The sequence below is a fragment of the Cyanistes caeruleus genome, chromosome 27, assembly GCF_971803275.1.
Source record: "Cyanistes caeruleus chromosome 27, bCyaCae1.hap1.1, whole genome shotgun sequence".
Lineage (NCBI taxonomy): Eukaryota > Metazoa > Chordata > Aves > Passeriformes > Paridae > Cyanistes > Cyanistes caeruleus.
Genome location: NC_141727.1, coordinates 1,024,815 through 1,044,872, shown reverse-complemented (window position 1 = coordinate 1,044,872; position 20,058 = coordinate 1,024,815). Strand labels below are relative to the sequence as shown.

At 51.3% G+C, this 20,058-nt stretch overlaps 1 protein-coding gene across 1 annotated transcript; it reads right to left on the bottom strand.

Moving 5' to 3' along the window:
• Nucleotides 1–224: 224 nt before the first annotated feature.
• PSMD11 (proteasome 26S subunit, non-ATPase 11) lies at nt 225–19,553 on the bottom strand. Its single transcript, XM_086864763.1, has 14 exons — nt 19,272–19,553; nt 17,329–17,430; nt 12,243–12,367; nt 10,030–10,101; nt 9,675–9,732; nt 7,681–7,875; nt 7,033–7,177; nt 6,734–6,794; nt 5,148–5,210; nt 4,425–4,550; nt 3,854–3,889; nt 2,555–2,606; nt 1,552–1,694; nt 225–1,428 (listed from the first exon to the last, which is right to left on the bottom strand). Exons 1-13 carry the CDS (start codon nt 19,432–19,434, stop codon nt 1,552–1,554), a joined length of 1,341 nt encoding a protein of 446 aa, XP_086720889.1. The 5' UTR covers nt 19,435–19,553; the 3' UTR covers nt 225–1,428.
• Between the last annotated feature and the right edge of the window lie 505 nt (nt 19,554–20,058).

The window sequence follows — 20,058 nt, the reverse complement described above, 5'->3', positions numbered from 1 at the left end:
ATTACACATTCAGTAGCACTAGAACCTGTTGTGCCAGGAACACATCACAATCCATACATCTTTTGTGATGCTGTTTCAAACATCCACATTTGGTGTCTCCAAAATATCATCCCCAAAAATGCTTTGGTGAGGGGATGATTCCCACCTGTCCTTAAGCAAAGGGAGAAGTTTGCACTGCACCCAGCCCAGGATCTGCCCTGGCAGCTGAAGACAGGAGACAGAGGTTTTTGAAAAAAAAATTCTTTATTGGAACTCATCTGAACATCAGATATACCTGGTGTTGGTTAGCAAGAACCGTTTGTACATTTGATATTGATGGTGCCAAAAACCCAAACAACGACTGACTGGAGGAGATGGAAATTAAGAATAATAAAATAAAATAAAAGGTCAGAGAGGTCAAAATGTGAACAGAAAGGGGGGAAAATCAGCCAGTCTAAGAGTCAGCATGAAGGCAAAATATTTCCTGATAAAACAGAATCCTTTTACAAAATATAAATTTTGTAAGAAAACGTGGAGAGGGAAATAGAGACAGAGGGGAAAGGAAAAATAAAAATGAGCAGGACAGAGATGCGGAAGCTTACACTGCCCAAATGGCGTTAAAACTTACTGGAAACCTCACCAGAAAATGGAACATGCTGGAATACACCGTGCTCCGCCCCCCAGGACTTTGGGACCGAGGAGGAAGCTCCCACTGGGCTGTTCCAGAGGGCCAGGCTGTCCCACCTCGCGTGGGGAACCAGAGCTCAGCGCTGCTGCAGCAGAGGCACAGCTGGAGTCTCACCTGCTGCTCCTACCAGCGCAGGTGGGGAGGGAGGAAACATTGAAAATCTAAGTCTATCTGCAAACAAGAGCATGCAAGTCAGGCTCCAGGGAAACCTGCGCCGTCCCCTTCGCCGAGAGCGGCCGCAGGAAAATCATCACGGAGCTGCTTTCCAGGGGGTCGGAGGCCTTGAGGATGGAAAAGAAACCAGCAGTCTGTACATTTTGGGTTTGTCTGGTTCAGTACAAATGGAATCGAGTTGGCTGCTCGGACACCGCCAGCACGTCTCCGATTTCAGGGCGGAGGAGATGAAACAAATTGGTTTTGGGCACCTACTGGTAACAAAACGCTGTCCCTGCTGAACTCTGCCGTCCCTCAGGAAGTGGAAAGCACATGTTTAGGTAGTGTAAGCCTTTTTCCTTTTATTTAGAATACCCTCTTTGTTTAAACAATATTCCCCCCCCAGATACAAAGTTCGGCCAGTAAAGATTACATGGAAACTGGAACACGCATCGTCTGGAATACAAGATGCACCGGATGAGGAAGTTTAAAAACTTTCCGAGCGAAAAGTAGAACAAAGAAGAAAAAAAAAAGTCTCCTAACATTTTCCCAAAGGTTTCACTCTCCTGTCACACACACTCTCCAAATGACAGCTAGCAAATTCAACTCTGTAAAGAGAAAACAGAGCCACGTCACTCGACAGGAGAGGGAACGAGGCTCAGGGACACGGAGCACGGCGGGGCCTGGCAGCGACTCCGGAGCTCTGCGGCCCCCAGGGAGGCCCCACTCACCTATGTCAACTTCTTGGCTTTGTTGTAGAGCGAATCCACTACTTTGCTCATGTTCTGAATCGTCTCGAGGGCAGCCTCATAAGTTTTGTCTACAGGGGGTTCGTCGAAGATGATCAGGACACCCTCGCCCTGGTCAAGGATTCCTGTGGGCACAAGCTGCTGTTAAGCACTGGAATGCTCGATGGATCACGGCTTCCAGACAGCAGGAATTTAGGGATCTACCCCAGAAACACCCAATCAGCTGTGCAGGCTTTGGGAAGGGCTCACGTGTTGGGCTGGACTGGCTGATTTTGGTCAGGACTGCTTTAGCATTCCCAGAATACATCCCAGAGAACAGGCTGAGAAGCCATTCAGGAGATGAGAATTCCTGCCCATTCCCTCCCATCTCCCTCCCTCCTCAGGCCCTGTGCCCACAAGGACAGCTCAGCACAGCTGGTTCATCCTGCAGCTGTGCCCAGGTGCCAGGGGGACTCTGTCTCCCTGCAGTACTCTGTGCCCAACGTGCTGATCCCAGGCATTCCCCTGGCTCAGCCACATCCAGGGACAACAGAACCAAGAGCACAGCTGGATCCTTGAGAGGTTTTTGGGACAGCAGTTTGCTGTGGGCCCAGCCAAGCCACAGCACCCCACTGGGCCATGGGGTGTCCCCACAGAACATTCTGGACACAAACAGCTGGGAAAGGTGACCACACCCCTGGTCAGCTCCAAGAGGGAGAGCCCAGCCTGGCCAGACAGCCCACCTGGGGGTCCCACACTGTCCCTGGATACTGTCACAGCAAGAGGGACCCAACAGCATTTCTGAAATTAACCCTTGGGTTAAGGAAGGTGGATGGAGCAGCAGGAAGAGCCTTCCTGACCTGTGATACAGCAGCAGGAACATTCCTGGCTGGCACCTGCACATCTGCTGCCTCAGCAGGACCCCCAGGCCCAGAGCAGGAAGGGGAGCCCAGCCACAGCTCGTGCAAACACGGGGCAGTCAGAGCTGAGGGATGCAGAGACTCACCATGAAACTTCTTGTCCAAGATCATCTGTGACAGTTTCCTTTCTACCTCAGCCTGGAATTGAAGCAGAAAAATTAGAAGTCTCCCAGAATACCTAAAAATACATGAATTTTACTGCTGCACTCTTGACAGCCCTACTGGGACATGAGCACTGCTCACCAGCACCTCCTCCTCCCTGAACGTGGCCTGGACACCACCACCAGCTTGAGATGCCTCAGGAAATTGGGGAGCAGCTGCTAATGAGGGAGCACCAGGATGTCTCTTGTCCCACATGTAACACTGTATCTGTCACTTCACACAGGCTTTACCTGTGGGGGTTCTGGAACTTTCTAACTCAGTTCAGCAAGGATTTAGACAAGAGTTGTCCAAGTTTTATTTAATCCATGCAGGACCCAGCTGAGCTCCTGCCCAGCACCAGGAAGGCCCACAGGAGGCAGCTCCTCTCTGGGCAGAGGGGACACAGAGCAGCTTTTACTCTGAACATTAACAATGTGTTAAACATCACAAGCTAGTCTGGGACAGACTGTGTGCCAGGGGAGGTTTAGGTTGGACATTAGGGAAAATTTCTTCATGAAAAAGATTGTCCAGCCCAGGGCAGAGGTGAAATCCCCAGATTTAATAAATGTGTGGATGTGGCACTTAGGGTCATGGGTGGTTTTAGCAGTGCTGGGGGAATATTTGGACTCAGTGATCTCAGAGGCCTTTTTCAACCTGAATGATTCAGTGATTCTGTGACCACAAAGGCTGAGCTCAGCTCACTTCCCAACCTCTGGCCTAAATGCCAGTACAAGACAACATCACTCTGGGGTGCAACTGGCTGGGATTACAGCGGATTTTCCTAAAACTGAATCTGTCTGGGCTTATCTGTAAGCAGTTACTGCATAGCCAGTGTGACAGACACATCCTTAATGACACTGCAGGGTGATTAGCTGGATCCTGAGGGTCTAAGTAAGGTTCCCCTGGGAACACTCAGGGGATTAAACACAGGGCACTGGGGAAGACTGAGCTGGTCACGACAAAGCAGAGGAAAATCTGCCTCCAATAAAAAGCAAGAGCCAAGATAGGGAGTAAAACCCATGGGAGGGAAGGGGACAGCACAGCCAAGTCTGGAGCACAGGAAACCTCGATGCCTCCCAGGAGCTGCCTGTGTCAGAGTTTAGTTCCCAAGGGTGAGATTTGCCTGGAAATGCTATGGATCTCATCTGTCATCCTTCATGTTCAGTTCCCAGTGACCAATGCCATTTAACCCCAACTCCTCTGCCCTCTGAACACATGGCATTGATTTCTGGTGAGGTTCTTACCTTTGAGAGCTTGATGAGGCTGGATATGTGTTCAATCTATAAGAAAGACCAACATTTAGGTAAATCTTTAGCTGCACTTGGACACACAACACAGAGGTTTGGGGCTCTTCCATGGAACTGCTCAAGGGCCTGAAAATGCTCTGGCCTAAAAATCTCCAGTGGCTTTCTCCACTCCTCAGCTTCAGGTCCTTCAGGTTTCACATCTGATTTTAACTAAGATGAACTAGATCCCTAAAGCCATTTCACTCTGAAAGGTAAAGTATTTCCTCTCCAAGACTATGGCACAGCCTTGCCCAGTCAGAGGCCTTGGAAGCCAAATGCTGTCACCTTCAGGGTTAAAAGCAAGTCACCTTGCCGGGAGCATGAGAGGAACAGGTGGAAAGGGCAGTGACTCTGGAATGTGATTTTCCAAAGGTCCCCTCAGCCTCCTCATAATTTTAACACGATGAACCCTGAGCTCTGAAAGTGCTGAGCAGCTCAGAGTACGAAGTGTTCCATGTGGGAACAATCCCCAGTCCCAGCAGCAGGGACAGAGGGACCAGCCTGTCCAGGTGCTGCTGGAAACATTTACCTGTACTCTGGAGAAGGGTTCGATGACTCTGATCAGGTTCTGTTCCAATAAGTTATCATAGAGCTTGGCCAGGTGAGTGTTTATGATGGGGTCGTCCCTGAGCTCCACCTTGTAATCTGTCAGAGCCTGTGGGGACACAGCAGGAGGAAATAATTCCAGTAGCAACAGCTTCTCAAGGTCCTCTGAGGATGAGATCCCCTCCCTGCCCAGCCAAGTACCATGGCTAATCCAATCCCTAATTTAGCTAAAAGCCAGCAGGTCATGACAGCCCAGCAGCCTTTCCAACATCTTTTATCTTCATTCTGCAGGAGCCCAGCGAGCCCCACTCTCTGTCCACAGGCAGCAGAGCACGACAGGATTCAATCCTCAAATGGGAATCCCCTCCCTGTGCTCTGCAGCATTCCTGCTGAAACCAGGAAAAAGTTTAGGAAGATACACATCCCAGTGAACAGCACCTAAAGAAAAACTGCTTCTGAGTTTTCTCTCAAAAAAAACCCAAGAAAGATAAAAAGGAAAAAAACTGGGTTCAAGCAAGTTTACCCCCACGCACTGAAAATGTAACCGGTTGATTGTTGGGGGGTATTTCTTGATGCACTGTTGCTTTCTATCAATGTTTCCATGGTTTCCTGCTGTGGGATGTAACAGCTCCTACAACTTTCCAAACCAGGCATTTCTGACTGGTTTTTGCCCAGCCAGGCCCCATCTTCTGTGTCCCTGACTCACCTTTTCAAAATCTGCCAGCGACCGGTTCTTGCTGGCCTGTGCCACACATTTTAGTGCTTCTGTCTGTGAGGAAACAGAACCAAAGGAGGTTATTTTTTCCTGGGTTCTCCTCTCAGGGTGAATATGCCAACTGTGCAGTAGCCTGGGAACGTGCTTAAGCAGCAAACCAGGAATGTTCCTTGTCACTGCCACAGGCAGAGGGAGAGCAGCTGCTGAGGGGAGAACAAGCCAGGCAGCTGCAGGACATGACCTGAAACATCTCCAGAGGGAAAAACACCCAGGTCTGACAGCACCAGCTGCAGGCTGGGAGCCAGTTTGATGCTGTTTTTAAGGGAAGTGCACATTTTGGCACTTGCTTTATGAAGGGCCACCTGCTGAGTCTCTCCCCTTCAGCACGGCCACTTCTCTGCTGAATGACAGGGGCAGGGCATCAGCTCCTATGGACATCTCACCATGGACAGCTTCAGGGATGAGTCTTCTCTACCCCAGAACTGCTGAAATGAAGCAAAAGCTTCATCCCCAAACAAGCACACTTATACCCAACAGTGGTAATCCCAGCAGGGAACAGCAGAACAGAACCTAAGTGGCAGGGGACAGGACAAGGACAGCCCGGTGCCCCTGGTGCACAAGGCCCAGGTTTCTGCTGCCCTCTCTTTTGGGCCTGTCCCATGCAGAGCCAGGAGCTGGACTCCATCCTTGTGGTCCTTTCCAAGTCAGAATGTTCCAGGATTTCCCCCAGGGCTGCTCTCTCCCTGCTCCCCAGTGGCTGCAGGAATTGCTGGTCAGGGCTGGCTCAGGAGCACAGTGTGGGAACAGCAAGGGTCCCCTGCTCTGAAGGGAAGCCTCCAGTGGCATGCAGGGCAAAGGGATGAGTAGGATTGGGGCTGCCCTTCCTGATCCAGGAGGGATATCCCCACGTCAGACCCTTCCACGCATGTTTACTCACTGAGCTCTGCTAATTCCCAATCCCCTGTGGGCAGGGGAGCAGCAGCTCCTGCGTCACAGCAAATCCCAGGCTGAGCCCCTGAGGGCAGCAGGATCCCAGCCTGGCCCAGCACACCTGGAGTGTGGTCCTGCACCCTCTACAAGTATCCTTGGATTTAGTTTGGGAGCAGCATTCCCAGTCTGGCACATTCACGTGTTTTAACACCTCCCTGACTGCCTGGCTCCCACCTCACACCATCCAGGTCTCCACCTGCTCAGCTGCACTGCCAGGAATGGATTCCCAGCACTGGCTACAGTGAAGTAAAAACAGCAACTCAGATTTAAACACTGCAGCAGCTGGTGAGAGCAGGGACATGAGGACCTGATGGCATCAGGCAGTTTGTAGCTGACGAAGAAAAGCAGGAAGGAGAAAAACAGGGAAAATGAAGCGAGCAGCCCAAATTCTCTGGCTGTGAAAATCACTGTAAACCCCTCTGAAGGCAACTGACTTCTGGCAATGACTCATGGTAATTTAATCAGTTCTGGATCTCGTGCAGGACACTCAGGAGTGATGGGTATTTTGGTATGAGAAGAGCAAAGTGTTTGACATAGCCAGCATTGAGAAGGGTAAGAGGAAGATGGAAAGGGTTAAGTTTCTATACCTGTCTTCCTGCATACCGCAGAGCAAGCTTCCCACTCACTAATGCTTGCACATCTTCTGGGCTGCAGACAGAGGGAAGGGAGCAGAGCTTTTACACAGGAACATGGTCAGCTTAAACCCCAGAGCACCTCAAAAATCCCCAACTGATGGCAAAGTACTACAACCCAAATAGCATCACATCAGGAGCACTGATCAGGTGATAAACACACTGCTTGAGCCCATTAGTTCAGAGTCCCATAAACAAAAAGCCCTTCCCTGGAAATGCAGGAAGTGTTCTTCCCAGAACCATCTGCCACCTACCTGTTGAGCATGATTTTGCACAGCAACATGTATTTCAGAGCAGTGATGGCTTTGGGGTTGTCAATTGAATCATTGCCCTCAAACGCCTCATAAAAATATGAATAGGCTGTTTTCCAGTCCTTCTCTTCTGCTGCGTGGATAATACCTGGGAGAGGCACAAACAAGTTAATTCTGAGCATGACTGGGAGAGGACAGAACAATTTGGCTGTTCAGTGCTTGATATGTGACTTCAGTGAAGGGAATCCTTTCCTCCTGTGCCCCCCTTGCCTCATCTCCATCAGAAGAAAACCCACAGCCTCTCTTACAAGGACATTTTTAGACATACAAGTTCAGGGCACTTCAGGTAAGTGCCTGCAAACTGGGTCAGGAACAACGTGTAATGGGTCAGGAACACAGTGTGAGGCTGGAACTGCAGTGCCTGGGGAGCTTCTGGACCCTCTACCACTGGCAGCTTTCAAAAATGGGCTGAAAACACCAGTGTCAGGAACAATGTCATTGCAGCTGGTACCACTGCCACTGAGGCACAACTGCTGGTATCCTGAGGCCCCACCAAGCACCACTTTCCATAATTCCCTCAGAAAACAACAAATATCAGACAGCTGATGTGTCAGGACAAGTGCTGGGCGTTGTTCTTGTCCCAGAGCTCACCTGACTGCATGTCCAGCGCTGCCTGCAGCTTGGGGGGACAGTAGATGGCATTGGCCGTGGTACGTGCCGAGGTTAAGGCTGCTCTTGCTTTTGGCAGATTGCTCAGGGCATGGTAAGTCTTGCTCTCTAAAAGCTGCACTTCCACAAGCAGTGCCTTGTCATCCATCTTCTTCAACTCCCGAAGCAGCTGGGAGCCTGGCAGAGGGCAAGGACAAAACTGTGACCTGCTCTGCATCAGCATCCACACAAACCACGTCTCTCCAGGGGCCACCTGTCCTCCCCCAGCAGCCAGGGCTTTGAGGGAGGGACACGAGGCTCACACAACCTGTTCTTCCAAGAAAAAGCAAGGGACAGGGAATAATGGTGGGACAGTGCCAGTCCACAGCAGGAGGATGAAGCAGTTTTGTGTCAGAGGGGGGGTGTGGGCAGCAGTGTCCTGGAGGGGCTGGGCAGTTGGGATGGTCACTCTGGCACCTGTTCCCAGGTGATCTCCCTCTCCCACAGGGAGCTCCAGCAGAACTGCCCCCTCTGCATCACAGAGCATTCTCAAGAAACTCCTAAGAACATGGAGTGAGGAAGGAATGATTTTAACACAGGGTATCTACAGGTGAGGCAGGAAGGGAAAGCCTAAGAAATACCAAGACAAGCTGCCACAGCACAGCCTTGTGAGGACAGAATGAGCCAGTCCTAAAGGAAACTTGTCCTCTTCTTTCCCCCACTGAAGAGCTAACTTAGGGTAAGCAGAGATAAAAACCTCCTCCTCCTTTACTGTGCTCAGGAGGTGATAACCAGAGCTAAAACTGCAGATCTGGGCAGAAACAAATGGATTCTCCCTGGAATCATCCCTGAGAGACTCTGCTTGCACCTACTCCCCACAGCCATGGACACAGCCACCTCCTCAGCCACACAGGAGTGCTGTGCACAACACTGACACCCTGACAAAGCATCAGAGCCTGCTCTAGGGGTACTTCCCAAGTCCCCAAGCTGTCCCACCACCAGCCAAGGGATTAAATTAAGCACAGCTTTGGAGTGTGGCCTCTGATCAGTTTAAACCTGAGTTCATTACCTATCCCTATGCAAACTAGTTCTAATTCCATATGGAATTCCATGACCTCAACATTCTGATGAGATACACATCAGCCAGGTGACTGGACATGACACAGGCTCATGCCACCACACAGGTTAAGAAGTTCTGGGTCCCAGGTGAGCAGTTCAGGCTGTGTCCATGTAGTCCATGTCCCTGAGCATGGCAGAACAGGCTGTGCAAACAGCCCCCAGACAGCCTAAACCTCACAGCTTAAACCTCACTGAACAGCACTGCAGGCATTTGCAAAATGAGCATTTTAAAAGCACCAGGGGAGCTGAAAGAGGTTCTGCTTTACTCTGCTTTGGGGCAGAGCAGGAGTTCACTGCTTCATTATCATCCCTTGGGTGGTGCAGGGGCAAATTCTTAAAGCCTCCATAAGACTTTGGCTAATGACACCCACAGAGGTTTTGCCATTTCCAGGTTTTACTCCTGGCTACGTTTGAGCAAACTGGAAAAAAGCTGCTTTCTCCCTTCAGCCTCTGTGGCCACAGCAGAGTATTCAAGCATGCTCCAGCAGGAGCCAAACCTGTGGCCTACAGCTCCCAAAATTATCTGCAACAAACAAGTCACAGAATCCCAGAGTGGTTTGGGTTGGAAGGGGCATTAAAGCTCATCTCATTCCAATCTCAAATGAGCAGGGATACCTCCCAGGATGTTCCAAACCCCATCCAAACTGGCCTTAGGCCCAGGTGAGGTGGCTAAGGATGGTGAAACAACAAGAACAAAGGCACCTCTAAGAACTGTTATCACCCAGCTACAGCAAAAGGTGGCAGAACTGGATCAGCACTGAGAAATTAAGAGACCCAAATCCTGCAAAGCTTTTCAAGGAACACAACACAGGCAATGGCTTTCCTTGTCAGAAGCAAATTAACAGTAAAGATTTACCACCACCTAGTGGGAGCCTCACCTAGCTGCAGAGCTTCTTGGTACCTCTTGGTGTCGAAGTAGAGAGAGACCAGCCTCGCCTGGAGAACAGAAAAGGAACTGCTGTGAGGAAAGCCAGAACAGATTTGTTTTGTAAAATGAAGCTTTGTATTCTTCTCTGCACAGATTTCACTACATTAATCTGTATTTGTCACATTGTGTGGTGCAGTTGTGCAAGGCCTAATGCACAAGGAGTAAAACCCTGCACTTTAAAGGATAATTTCAGTGTAATTAATGTTGTCCCCTGACACATAGAAAGATCTGAACAGCACACAAGTGCTCTACTTTTACAGGTATTAAATGTGACATGCTCCACATGTTTGGGATCTGGGACCTACCTCCAGAGCCTGGCGCAGGAAAGTCCTCTTCTCTGATTTGGCCCATTCAATACACTCTAAACACAAGTCAACCTTAAAGGGAGCAGAAAGAAATCAGTCAATTCTAGACATTTTCTTAGTCAGTGCCCACCCCAAATGCCTCCCAACGGCACCAAAGGTGTCAAATGAAAGCATTTGGGGTAGGCACTAACACTTTCCCAGAGTTTAAACCCATAGTCATGGTGTATTTTCAATAAAGAAAAATAAATTTCATGTGCTTTAGGGCCTAGGTAGATACTGTAATCTGTATAAAAGAGCAGAGGTGCTGGGCTCTGCTTTGGGGGCCTCATCCATCATTTCAAAGCACAGCAAAGAAACTCAGAATATTCCCATATTTTTCAGGCTGAGACTCCCTTGATGGATAAAGCAGAACTGCTCCATCTCAATTAGATATTAATGTATCTTATCTGACCAGTAATGCACAGTAAGTCATCCTGTGGTGCCAGGCTCAGGAATGCCTCTTCCCAAAACCTCTGGATTGCAGCTCAACACTGCAGGCCTTGTCAGATCCTTCTCACTGCTTATTAAATGTGAACATTTTATGAAAAGCCATTATGAAGCTTCAATTTATTACAGGGTGATAGCTGGAGCATTAGGAGCTGAAAAAATCTCCAATTTCACTGCTTTACTGGGCTCCTGGGAGCATTCTGGATGTGAGTTACTCTGAGGAAGCAGACAATCCTCAGAACATTTCTGAAAGGATTTGAGATTGCTGCATCAAGGACCTCAAAGGTTGATGTCATCTTCCTTAAGGTTTTGGGTTTGGCTCAAGAATATGTCTAAAGTGACTATTTGGACTGACTTTTTATTATTTCCATCACCATTACTCCAACCTGTTCCTCCTTTGCAACTGCATCCGAATATTGTCCATTACACCAAATTACCTTGAGAAAAGCATGTAGCTACTCATTTCCTCCTGACATTTTTAGGAGTTCTCCCTTCTCACCTGCACAACCCACCCCATTTCCCCTGACCTAAAGTTGTTTGCTAAAGAAAGAGGGGGGAAAACATTCTGTCACCATTCATTACCCACAAGCCACAAGGACTGAACAGCAAACAAGGGACATTGGCTGGGTTACCTGCACTAGAGGATGACAGCTCTAACGTGCCTAATTTTGTGCTAATTTGGCTAATGAGAATGTCACCTGCCCCTCAGCATGGAAGAACCTCTCCAGCCTGCAGTCTGCCAGTCCTTGAATGCAGGTTTCATGTGGGTTTTGTCCCTAACCTACTGCTCAGACCCTTCCTGTGCCAGCACAACCCTCTGCAGGGCACTCCCAAGGTGCTCCTGTCCTTATCCCACCCCCAAAGAAAAAAAAAACAATTAGGGAAAAAAAAGAAAAACTCAGACAGCTGTATCCTATGGAGCTGATGAGAATGGAGTGAACTCTAACTGGGCACTATCTCAGACTGTCTTGGATTTTCTGGCAGGGGAGCTCATCCACTGAAGCAATTCACACCTGGTAGCTGCAAAACCATTTCCACTCCTGCTTCAGGAGTAATTTTTGTGTCTCTGTGCAGTAAAACACCCATCACAGGTGTGTCCATGTGCAATCCAGACCAGCTCCTGGACAGCCCCCGAGCAGTGGCTCTTCCAGCTCTTCCCACAGCACCCCCACCATTCCCACTCCAAGCTCCCTGGAAAAACATTCCCAACACTGATCACACTACAAAATACTCCCAATGCTGCACCTACAGTCAGTGAGGTTGGAAAAGCCCTCTAAGGTCTTTGAGTCCAACCATTCCCCAAGCACTGCCAAGGCCATCACTGGCCCACATCCCCAAGTGCTACATCCACATGGCTTTTAAATCCTTCCAGGGATGTGGACTCCAGCACTGCCCTGGGCACCTGTGTCCCAGGCTGGACAACCCATTCAGTACAGGAATTTCCCCTAATATCCAATCTAAACCTTCCCTGGCACAACTTAAGGAAGCAACATGAATCGAAGACAAATGCCTATGGTGGGAGTTGTTCCTAACCTGCAGCAGGGAGAGGTTTGCAGAAAAACATGGTTATGAATTCAATTATCTGATGTTTTATTTATAAAATACATCCAAATGCATTAAAAGTCTGCTTCCTGACATGAATAATTCTTCAGTGAGAAGCAAACTAGGTCAGATAATGGTGTTGCAGGCTTTTGAGGAACAGCCTGGTGCAGGAACTGCAGCCTCACCTCCTGTCCTGTGGCTGCCTCCATGTCCAGGAAGAGGTCGAGCAGGGAGCGGACCAGGCGCGCGGCCTTGGCTTTGCTGATGGAGTTCAAGAAGGGCCGGACGTACTTCAGGAGTCCTCCCAGCTCTGCAAAATCCCCACAACGTGAAACACAACCCCCCAGCCAAGAGCTGCACCGAGCTGGAGCAGCCACACATCACATGTACGGGCAGGAATTGTCACACCAAACATTTCCCGGGTGGTTTTTCAGTGTCATCCACAGAACAGAGCAACAAATGTCACCTGCAGGGCAGCCCTGAAGCAAACAGGGACTGCACAGGGGACTGGGGGCTCCAGCCTCAGCACAGCACTGCCTGTCACTGCAGCTCCCCAGCTGCCACGGCCTCAGGCATCTTTGAAAATGTAAGGATATAGTAAATGCTTTGAGATTTTTCTATAAAGTGAGGGATGGAGTTTATAATTTAGGTGTGTTTTTATTAACTCACAGTTTCATGCTTTAATCTGCCCCACCTAGCCAAGCCCAGGATGTTGGATCCACCTTGTGCTCCACCACTGGAAAATCATATTCCTTAACACTCCAACTCCACCTCTACCTGATCAGCTCTGACCTCACTTAACTACATTTCTGCTTCTAAGTCTCCTCATTAATTCAGTTATAAAACCTGTCTTTATAAGAGGTGGAAAAAGGAAATGCCTTTTTTTAATGGAGAAACACTGAAGTGTCATTCCCAGGGAGCAGAGGAATGTGGCAGTCAGAGCACAGTAGCTCCAGCACTCAGAGCCACTCAGGAATGCTGGACATGGAGGAACTGCAGAACACAAGTGAAAAGTCTCCTACAACAAACACCATGTGCTTTTGGGGAGGTCCCAGCCAGGGCTGCTCCCAGTTTGGGAAGATGATCCTGCAGAGGGGCAGGGTTCAGTGCTGACTCATCAGCACCAGGGCTGCACACTGAAATCACAGCTCTCTGCCCCAGATTTCCAAGTCTCACCCAAATATCAGGTGGATCTCACACTACTGTGTTTACAAGATTCCACAGAAAAGAAAAATCAAAACAAAGCTGGTAATGACTAATTCAGAAATCTTCTCCAGCAAACTGGTACTAAATCAAAACTAAAATAAGAGATTAGTCTAATTTTATTTCAATTAGTATATGGAGGAGTATCATGAGAATTTCAGTTTGGAAGAATTCCAATAAAAACAAATGTAAACAAGGGCTCTTCTGTATTTCATTTAGCAGTAATGCTAAGGAATGCTAATGCTAATTGTTATGACAGCATCTCATTAATATCTAAAAATGATTCTTCATATTTTTGACCTTTTTTAACCTATTAACTTTAAGTTTGATCAAGTCTGATACACCTCATTTATCACACTCTTAACATGTGGAACTCACTTTTTCCCAATCACTTATAGTGATCATAGAATTCCAGAATGGTTTGGGTTGGGAGGGACCTTCAAGCCCACCCAGCTCCACCCTCACCATGGGCAGGGACACCTTCCACTGTCCCAGGCTGCTCCAAGCCCCGTCCAACCCTGCCTTGGGCACTGCCAGGGATCCAGGGGCAGCCCCAGCTGCCAGGACCTGCCTGTGCCAGGACCTCACCACTCTCACAGGGAGTTCCTTCACAGGAATTCCTTCCCAATATCCCACCTAACCCTGCCCTCTGACAGGGAAGTCATTCCCTGTGTCCTGTCCCTCCAGGTCCTTGTCCAGGTCCCTCTCCAGCTCCTGGAGCCTGTTAAGGCACTGGAAGGTTTCCAAACATCGCAAAGTACAGATTTAGAACAAAGAGAACTTATCTCAAATGTGATCCTCAGCTTTATTTCCCAAATTGTGGTGCAGGAGATCCTGACCCCAGCAAACCACCTGGACTCAATACAAGAACACCACAGGATGCTCTGACTGCCACACCTGCTTCCATAAAAGTTTGGTTTTTTCTCTGCCAGACCATAAACAGGCAGCTTTTTCTACACTTAAGGTGCAGAAACAACACCCCAGATTGCAACCTGCAGGCTGGCAGTCTTTATTCCACAAGGAATGTGCTGCTCCATAACTTTTCCCACACCGTGCTGTTCTGGGGTCCATTTAATCTTCAGTATAACTCCTGGATGCAAATCCCAATCACTTTAATCCAAGGCAAGTGCTTCGGTCTCAAACACAGCAAACAACCAACCACAGACAATCCAACACATCAGTTCTGCACAGAGCTCCTCTGCAGCATCTCGGTGGCAGCTGGGAAAGGTGGGCTCTGGATCTGTCTTACTGAGGCTCTCCAAGGTCCATCAGCTCTCAAACACTACCAGGAACCCTCCTCCTGTGCCCCCCTGCACTCCACCACCTCCTCAGGACCAATGGAATCAATGCCCAACACACTCTTTCCCACAGGAACTTCAGAACAAAGAAGGAAAACTCCAGTGGAACACACTGCACTGTTTATCATCCCACTGATGTGCTCCAGAGCTGCCCCAGAACTCCCCAGAAAGCAGATCCCAAGTCAACAGCTGGAATGCAGCTGTGAATTCTGCAAACTCCACATTCAGCCATGCAGGCTCAAAGTTCCCACAGAAATTTCTCTCTCCTACCAACGTAACCACCAACTATTTTTAGGATTTTATTTTTCTGAAGAAAATGCAATGCCTGGTAAAGGGGTGGGATTGACAGCTCTGCAGGAGTGATGAGCAGCAGCTCTGGAAAATGAAGCCTACAGCTCATGCTCAGGGAAGTGCTTCCAACAGCTAACACTCCACCTATCCAAATTCCCGATCCAAGTTATTCCAACCCTATAGTCCTGTGAAATGCTATAAAAATCTGGAATGGACATAAAGAAAAGTAATCAATCTACAGGTTTATCTGCTTGATAAAGATTAAGGATTGAAAGGGATCACTTGTATTATTGTTATTTTTGTAAACAAAGGCTGCAGTTCAGCAGAGTCACAGAATCACAGAATAGTTTGGGTTGGAAGGGACCTTAAAACTCATCCAGTGCCAGCCCTGCCATGGCAGGGACACTTCTCACTGTCCCAGGCTGCTCCAGCCCCAATGTCCAGCTTGGCCTTGGGCACTGCCAGGGATCCAGGGGCAGCCCAGGCTGCTCTGGGCACCTGTGCCAGGGCCTGCCCACCCTCACAGGAAACAATTCCTGCCCAATATCCACTTCTAGGGAGAGAGCAGCCACCGCCTCTTTGGGCACTGGAACCCCTCAAACCTGTCCAGGAAGTTCCACTGGCTAAAACCAAATGCTGTGCAGTGAAAGCCACAGGATGAAATCCATGTCTGCCCAGCACTGGGGTCTCTGAGAACAGCTGTAGTTGGTCATGGTGCTATTTGCCCCTGACTTGTCACTCCTACCCGCAAAGCTGACAGGAGGGGAAGGGACAGAGCCCTTCCCACAGCTCCAGCAACAGCCTTTCCTTCATCCCCCAGTTCCACAACTCCAGAAAACACCTCCAAATCCTGCTGATCTCACTCTGAGCTGCACATACACACACACCTGGCTTCTGAATGGCACTAAGTCCATTTTCTTCCCTCCAGAACACACTCACTCTGCAGTTCAGTGGTACTTTTAATAGACCACAAATACATTCTATGTTTGCCCCCTCACAACACTGACAGTATTACAGCCCAGTTAACAGTATTATTTTCAATTCATCAGCCTTCCTCTTGAAAGAAAATAAATCTATCAATGCCCACCCTCTGGGAAAACCCTGGAGCTCTTTATCCTTGTGCCAAACTTCAGCCTAAACTCAAAACTGCCCCAAGCTCTGCAGAGGTGAGGAGGCCACAAGCACCACAGCAGCACATCCACACTGACCTGGAGAGACTCTGATTTCCCCCTTTTCACCCAAACACACACATTTTCCCTGCTGCAGGGCCTAGCCATGTTTGGTGACCTCTGGTGAGCAAACATCAGGGTGCAAAGGGCACTGGCACAGCACAGACACCCACACTGACTTCAGCCAGTAACAGGGCACTTGCACAGCAGCTTCCTCTGTCCTGCAGGAGCAGGTGAATCCTGTGCTGGAAGGGTTTGTTTTTCCCCAGGGACCGTAAAAGCAACCCCCAGCAGGAATCAGAGGTGCACACCTAAGGGAGGTGACAAGAACAGCACCTTTGTTTCCAGCACTCTCTCAGGGCCAGTCATCCACTGTCCCCAGCCTTGTCCAGCTGCAATCCACAGTGGGATCAGGGCTGGAATGCTCATTCCAGCACATGTGATGTGGGCAGAGCAGTGAAATGGCCCAGCCCAACAGGAGTTTCCTAAGCCCAGTGGGACACCAAGGAACATTTCACAATACATACAAACTGTGACCTGGACCCATGGCTGAGCCCTCCACAGCTTTCCATGAGCTACTCCAAAGTTAGGCCTGTTGGTGTCCCAACACTTCCACTAAGATTGAACCTTCTGCTGAGTGCTTTCCCCACCCCCTGCCAGACTTGCAAGCAAACATTTTCCACTGCCCAGGGCTGCAAACCCAACCACAGAACACTCTGGTACAAGAGAGTGTCCTGAAATGCTCCAAGGGAAAGGAACAGCACAGCCGTAAAATGCTGAGTGCAAAACAACCAACCTTGAGCTCTCCAGGAAACAGGAGACAGGAACAGACTCAAAATCATCACTGAACACAGAACTTGACTCCATCCCTGACCCCTCACAATAGAGGGACTGTGCCATGCAAAGCTGGGTAGGGGCTGCTGATGTAATGGTCCAGCAGAGAAATCAATTGATTGTGAGGGGAGCTGCTGGTGAGGAAGTATTTTATAGAACAAACTTTCCCATTTGAAACCAACCAGGAGACACCTCTCATCTCAAACATAACAACTTAGCAAAACTTTAGTCACTCATACTGAAACAGCCCCACATCAAAGGGCCACAGACTGAACTGTGCATTGTTTGGAACACTGTGCCAAGCAACACCAAATTAATATTTATGTTCTTTATTTGTTTTTTAGTTTCTGTCTCGTCTCTGAGAGAACATTTCCTGCCAAAAGCTGTTTTTCCAGCTACCCCACTAAGTAAGGAGACCAGGTCCATTGGCTGCAGGATCTCCTGCCTGTTACCTCAGTTCCTGATTTCAGGCTCACCTTCTGCCTGCCCAGTCTTGGCCAGCAGTGACCCCAGCTCCAGGATGCTCTGCTCTTTGACTTGCACCGCTTCCTCATCGTTTTCCTGGACATCACGTTTCACTGGGAAGAAAAAGAGCAGGGAAGTTGCCTTTAGTGATGCTTCAGGTGGAAAATCATCAACTGCTGCTCAGCTCCTGGAGAGGTACCCAAAGCAGGACCTGCTCCGACAGGCACCAGGGAGTTCAGCCTGGCCCAAGAGGTCTGGGAAGTTTAAATCCAGTGCAGGGAAGTTTGCAGTGCTTTGTCTGTGCTCTACAGGGGCTTTACCAGCCCACAGACCCCACTGCTCACTCCAGCTCCAGGTATGAACAATCTCAGCTTCTGCAGCTGTGCAAGTGTCACTTCCAAACAGCATCACAGAACCAGACCACACTGGAGTCACAGAACCAGGTAAGAGACATCTAAAGGCATTTCTGGGGTTGGATACTCCACTCTGGGATTGTTGATGTTGCTGCTTTGTGTATTAAGCTGAGATCCCGTGGACAAAATACAGCACAACATCAGCAAAGTGAGGTGGGTACATCCCTACCCACTCTGGTGTCACACCCGCTGCCATCAGTCCTGGCAGTGCCATCACCCTCCGCTCCAGGAAGTGATTCTGCTCTGAGGCAGATAAAGGGACAAATGACAGGCAGCAGCACCACCTGAGTGAGCACAGCATCAATTCCATTCGAGTCATCCACCACACAGTGCCCTTCCTTGCCTGCCACGACCCCCAGTGCAGGGAGCTCCTCCAACTTTCACATAAACAGAGCCAAAATCCCGGCTCTAGGGAACTGAAACTGTGGCTCCCATCCCCTGTAATTCCCTACCAAAAGTGAGCTCTTTGCTCTAAAGGAGAAAAGCATCACAGCAACATTGTCTGGGCCACTCCTGATCCTCCCAACCCACACCAGGGCCCGTGAGTCCTGACTGAGCCTGACCCGCTGAGAGCTGCAGCTCCTACTGAACAGCCAGAAAAACACTGAGGGACAAACAACTCTGAAAGCCCTGACAACACCTCCAAGGTCTGACAGGGACACTCGGAAAACTTTGCCCGACACAGCAGGGTGACAGCAGGTCACAGCATCACGGCAGAGGTCACAACACACCACAACAATCAAGAACTTCTGGCTCAAACACCAGTTTCGAGGGCCGCACGCCCCAGCCTCGACCCCCAGAGCAGGCGGGGTGCCCACACCACCTCCAAACGTCCTCGGAGCACCGAGACCTCCCTGGCACCGCAGCCCAAAGGGGCCCGTGCCGGGACCGGCAGCCGGCTGGGGCACGGAGAAGCGAACCCTGAGGGAAGTTCTCCAGCGAGGAGCGGAGCTCGGCCGCCGCACCCGGGAAAGCTCCCCCGGCTCCGTGCGAGCAGCGCTGGGAAGGCGAGTTAGCACCGGCGGAATGGCAGCGCCGAGGGAGGAACCATCGCTGCCGGCGGAGCGGGCCCGGCCTCGGGCACGGCCGGACCGGGCCGTGACACCGCACCCCAAACACGCCGCGAACCGGCCCGAGCCAACAGCCGCGACACCCGGTACCGGCACCGCCAGGGCCCCGCACGGGCCGATCGGAGATCTCGGGCCGGCAGCTCCATTCCAGCCGGACGGGGAGCAGCGGCCGAGCCGGCTCCGGGACTGCTCTGAGCGGCTCCGCGGACACGCACCGGGCACCGGCCCCACGCCGGGCTCCCGAACCGCGGCCCCTGCTCCGCCCCGCACCGACGGCTCCTGCCAGCCGTGCCCCCACGCGCGGGGGCCGCCGCCGGTGCCGTCTCGGCGCGGTGAAGCGCCTCGGAGCCGGGCCCAGGCCGCGTTCCCGCCCGGCGCGCACGGTGAGTCAGCAGCGGCGGTGGCGCGGGGCTCTACGCGACGCGGGTGGCGGCGGGACGCGGGCGGCGCGGGCGGCGGGCCGGCGCTCACCGATGGAGTGCAGGATGCCGATGGAGGCCTCGCGGTCGGTGGAGAGCAGGGACTGCGCGCGCTGCAGCTCCAGCACCGCCGCCGCCGCCATCTTGCCGCTCCTCGGTCTCGCCGCCAGCACGGAAGCGGCGCCGCGGCCACGCCCCTTCCGCGCGCGCGGCATGATGGGAACTGCAGTCCCGGCGGAGGGCGGTGAAAGGGGCGGGGACTATGGAGGGGCGGGGCCAGGCCGGGGCACTGTGAACGACGCCTGCGCCGAGGCCAGAAGGCGTGGTCTCGGCTGAGGGCGGGGCGGGAGGGGGCGGGGCCTGATTGGCGGGTTTGGATATTCGATGGGCGTGGTCTGACGTGGGGCCGTGGCCTGGCAGCGGCGGGGAGAGCGGGGAAGGGGCGGGGACATGTGGAGGGGCGGGGCTCTGGGCGGGGTCTGCGTAGGGTACATCGCTCCAATTGGGGCGTGGTCTGGGGTGGGGACGGAGCTTTGGCCGGGGGGCGTGGCAGGAAAAGGGCGCGAGCGCCGAGGGAAGGGGCGGGGCTTTGATTAGGCGGGAGCGTCGCGGGGGACGTGAGCGTGAAAGGTGTCGTAATTGGTGGGCGTGGTCTCTGGGTGGGCGTGGTCAGTGGGCGTGTCCGCAGGTGTCGCGGTGTCTCTCGTGGGCCCCGCGGGGATCGCGTCCCCGGGAACGAGCGGGGGACACCGGGTCGAGGGGCCCCGAGCGGGACCTCTGCGGGGTCCTGAATCCCGGGAGAGCCGCTGGGGCTGGGAGGGGAACATCCCCCGGCCGTG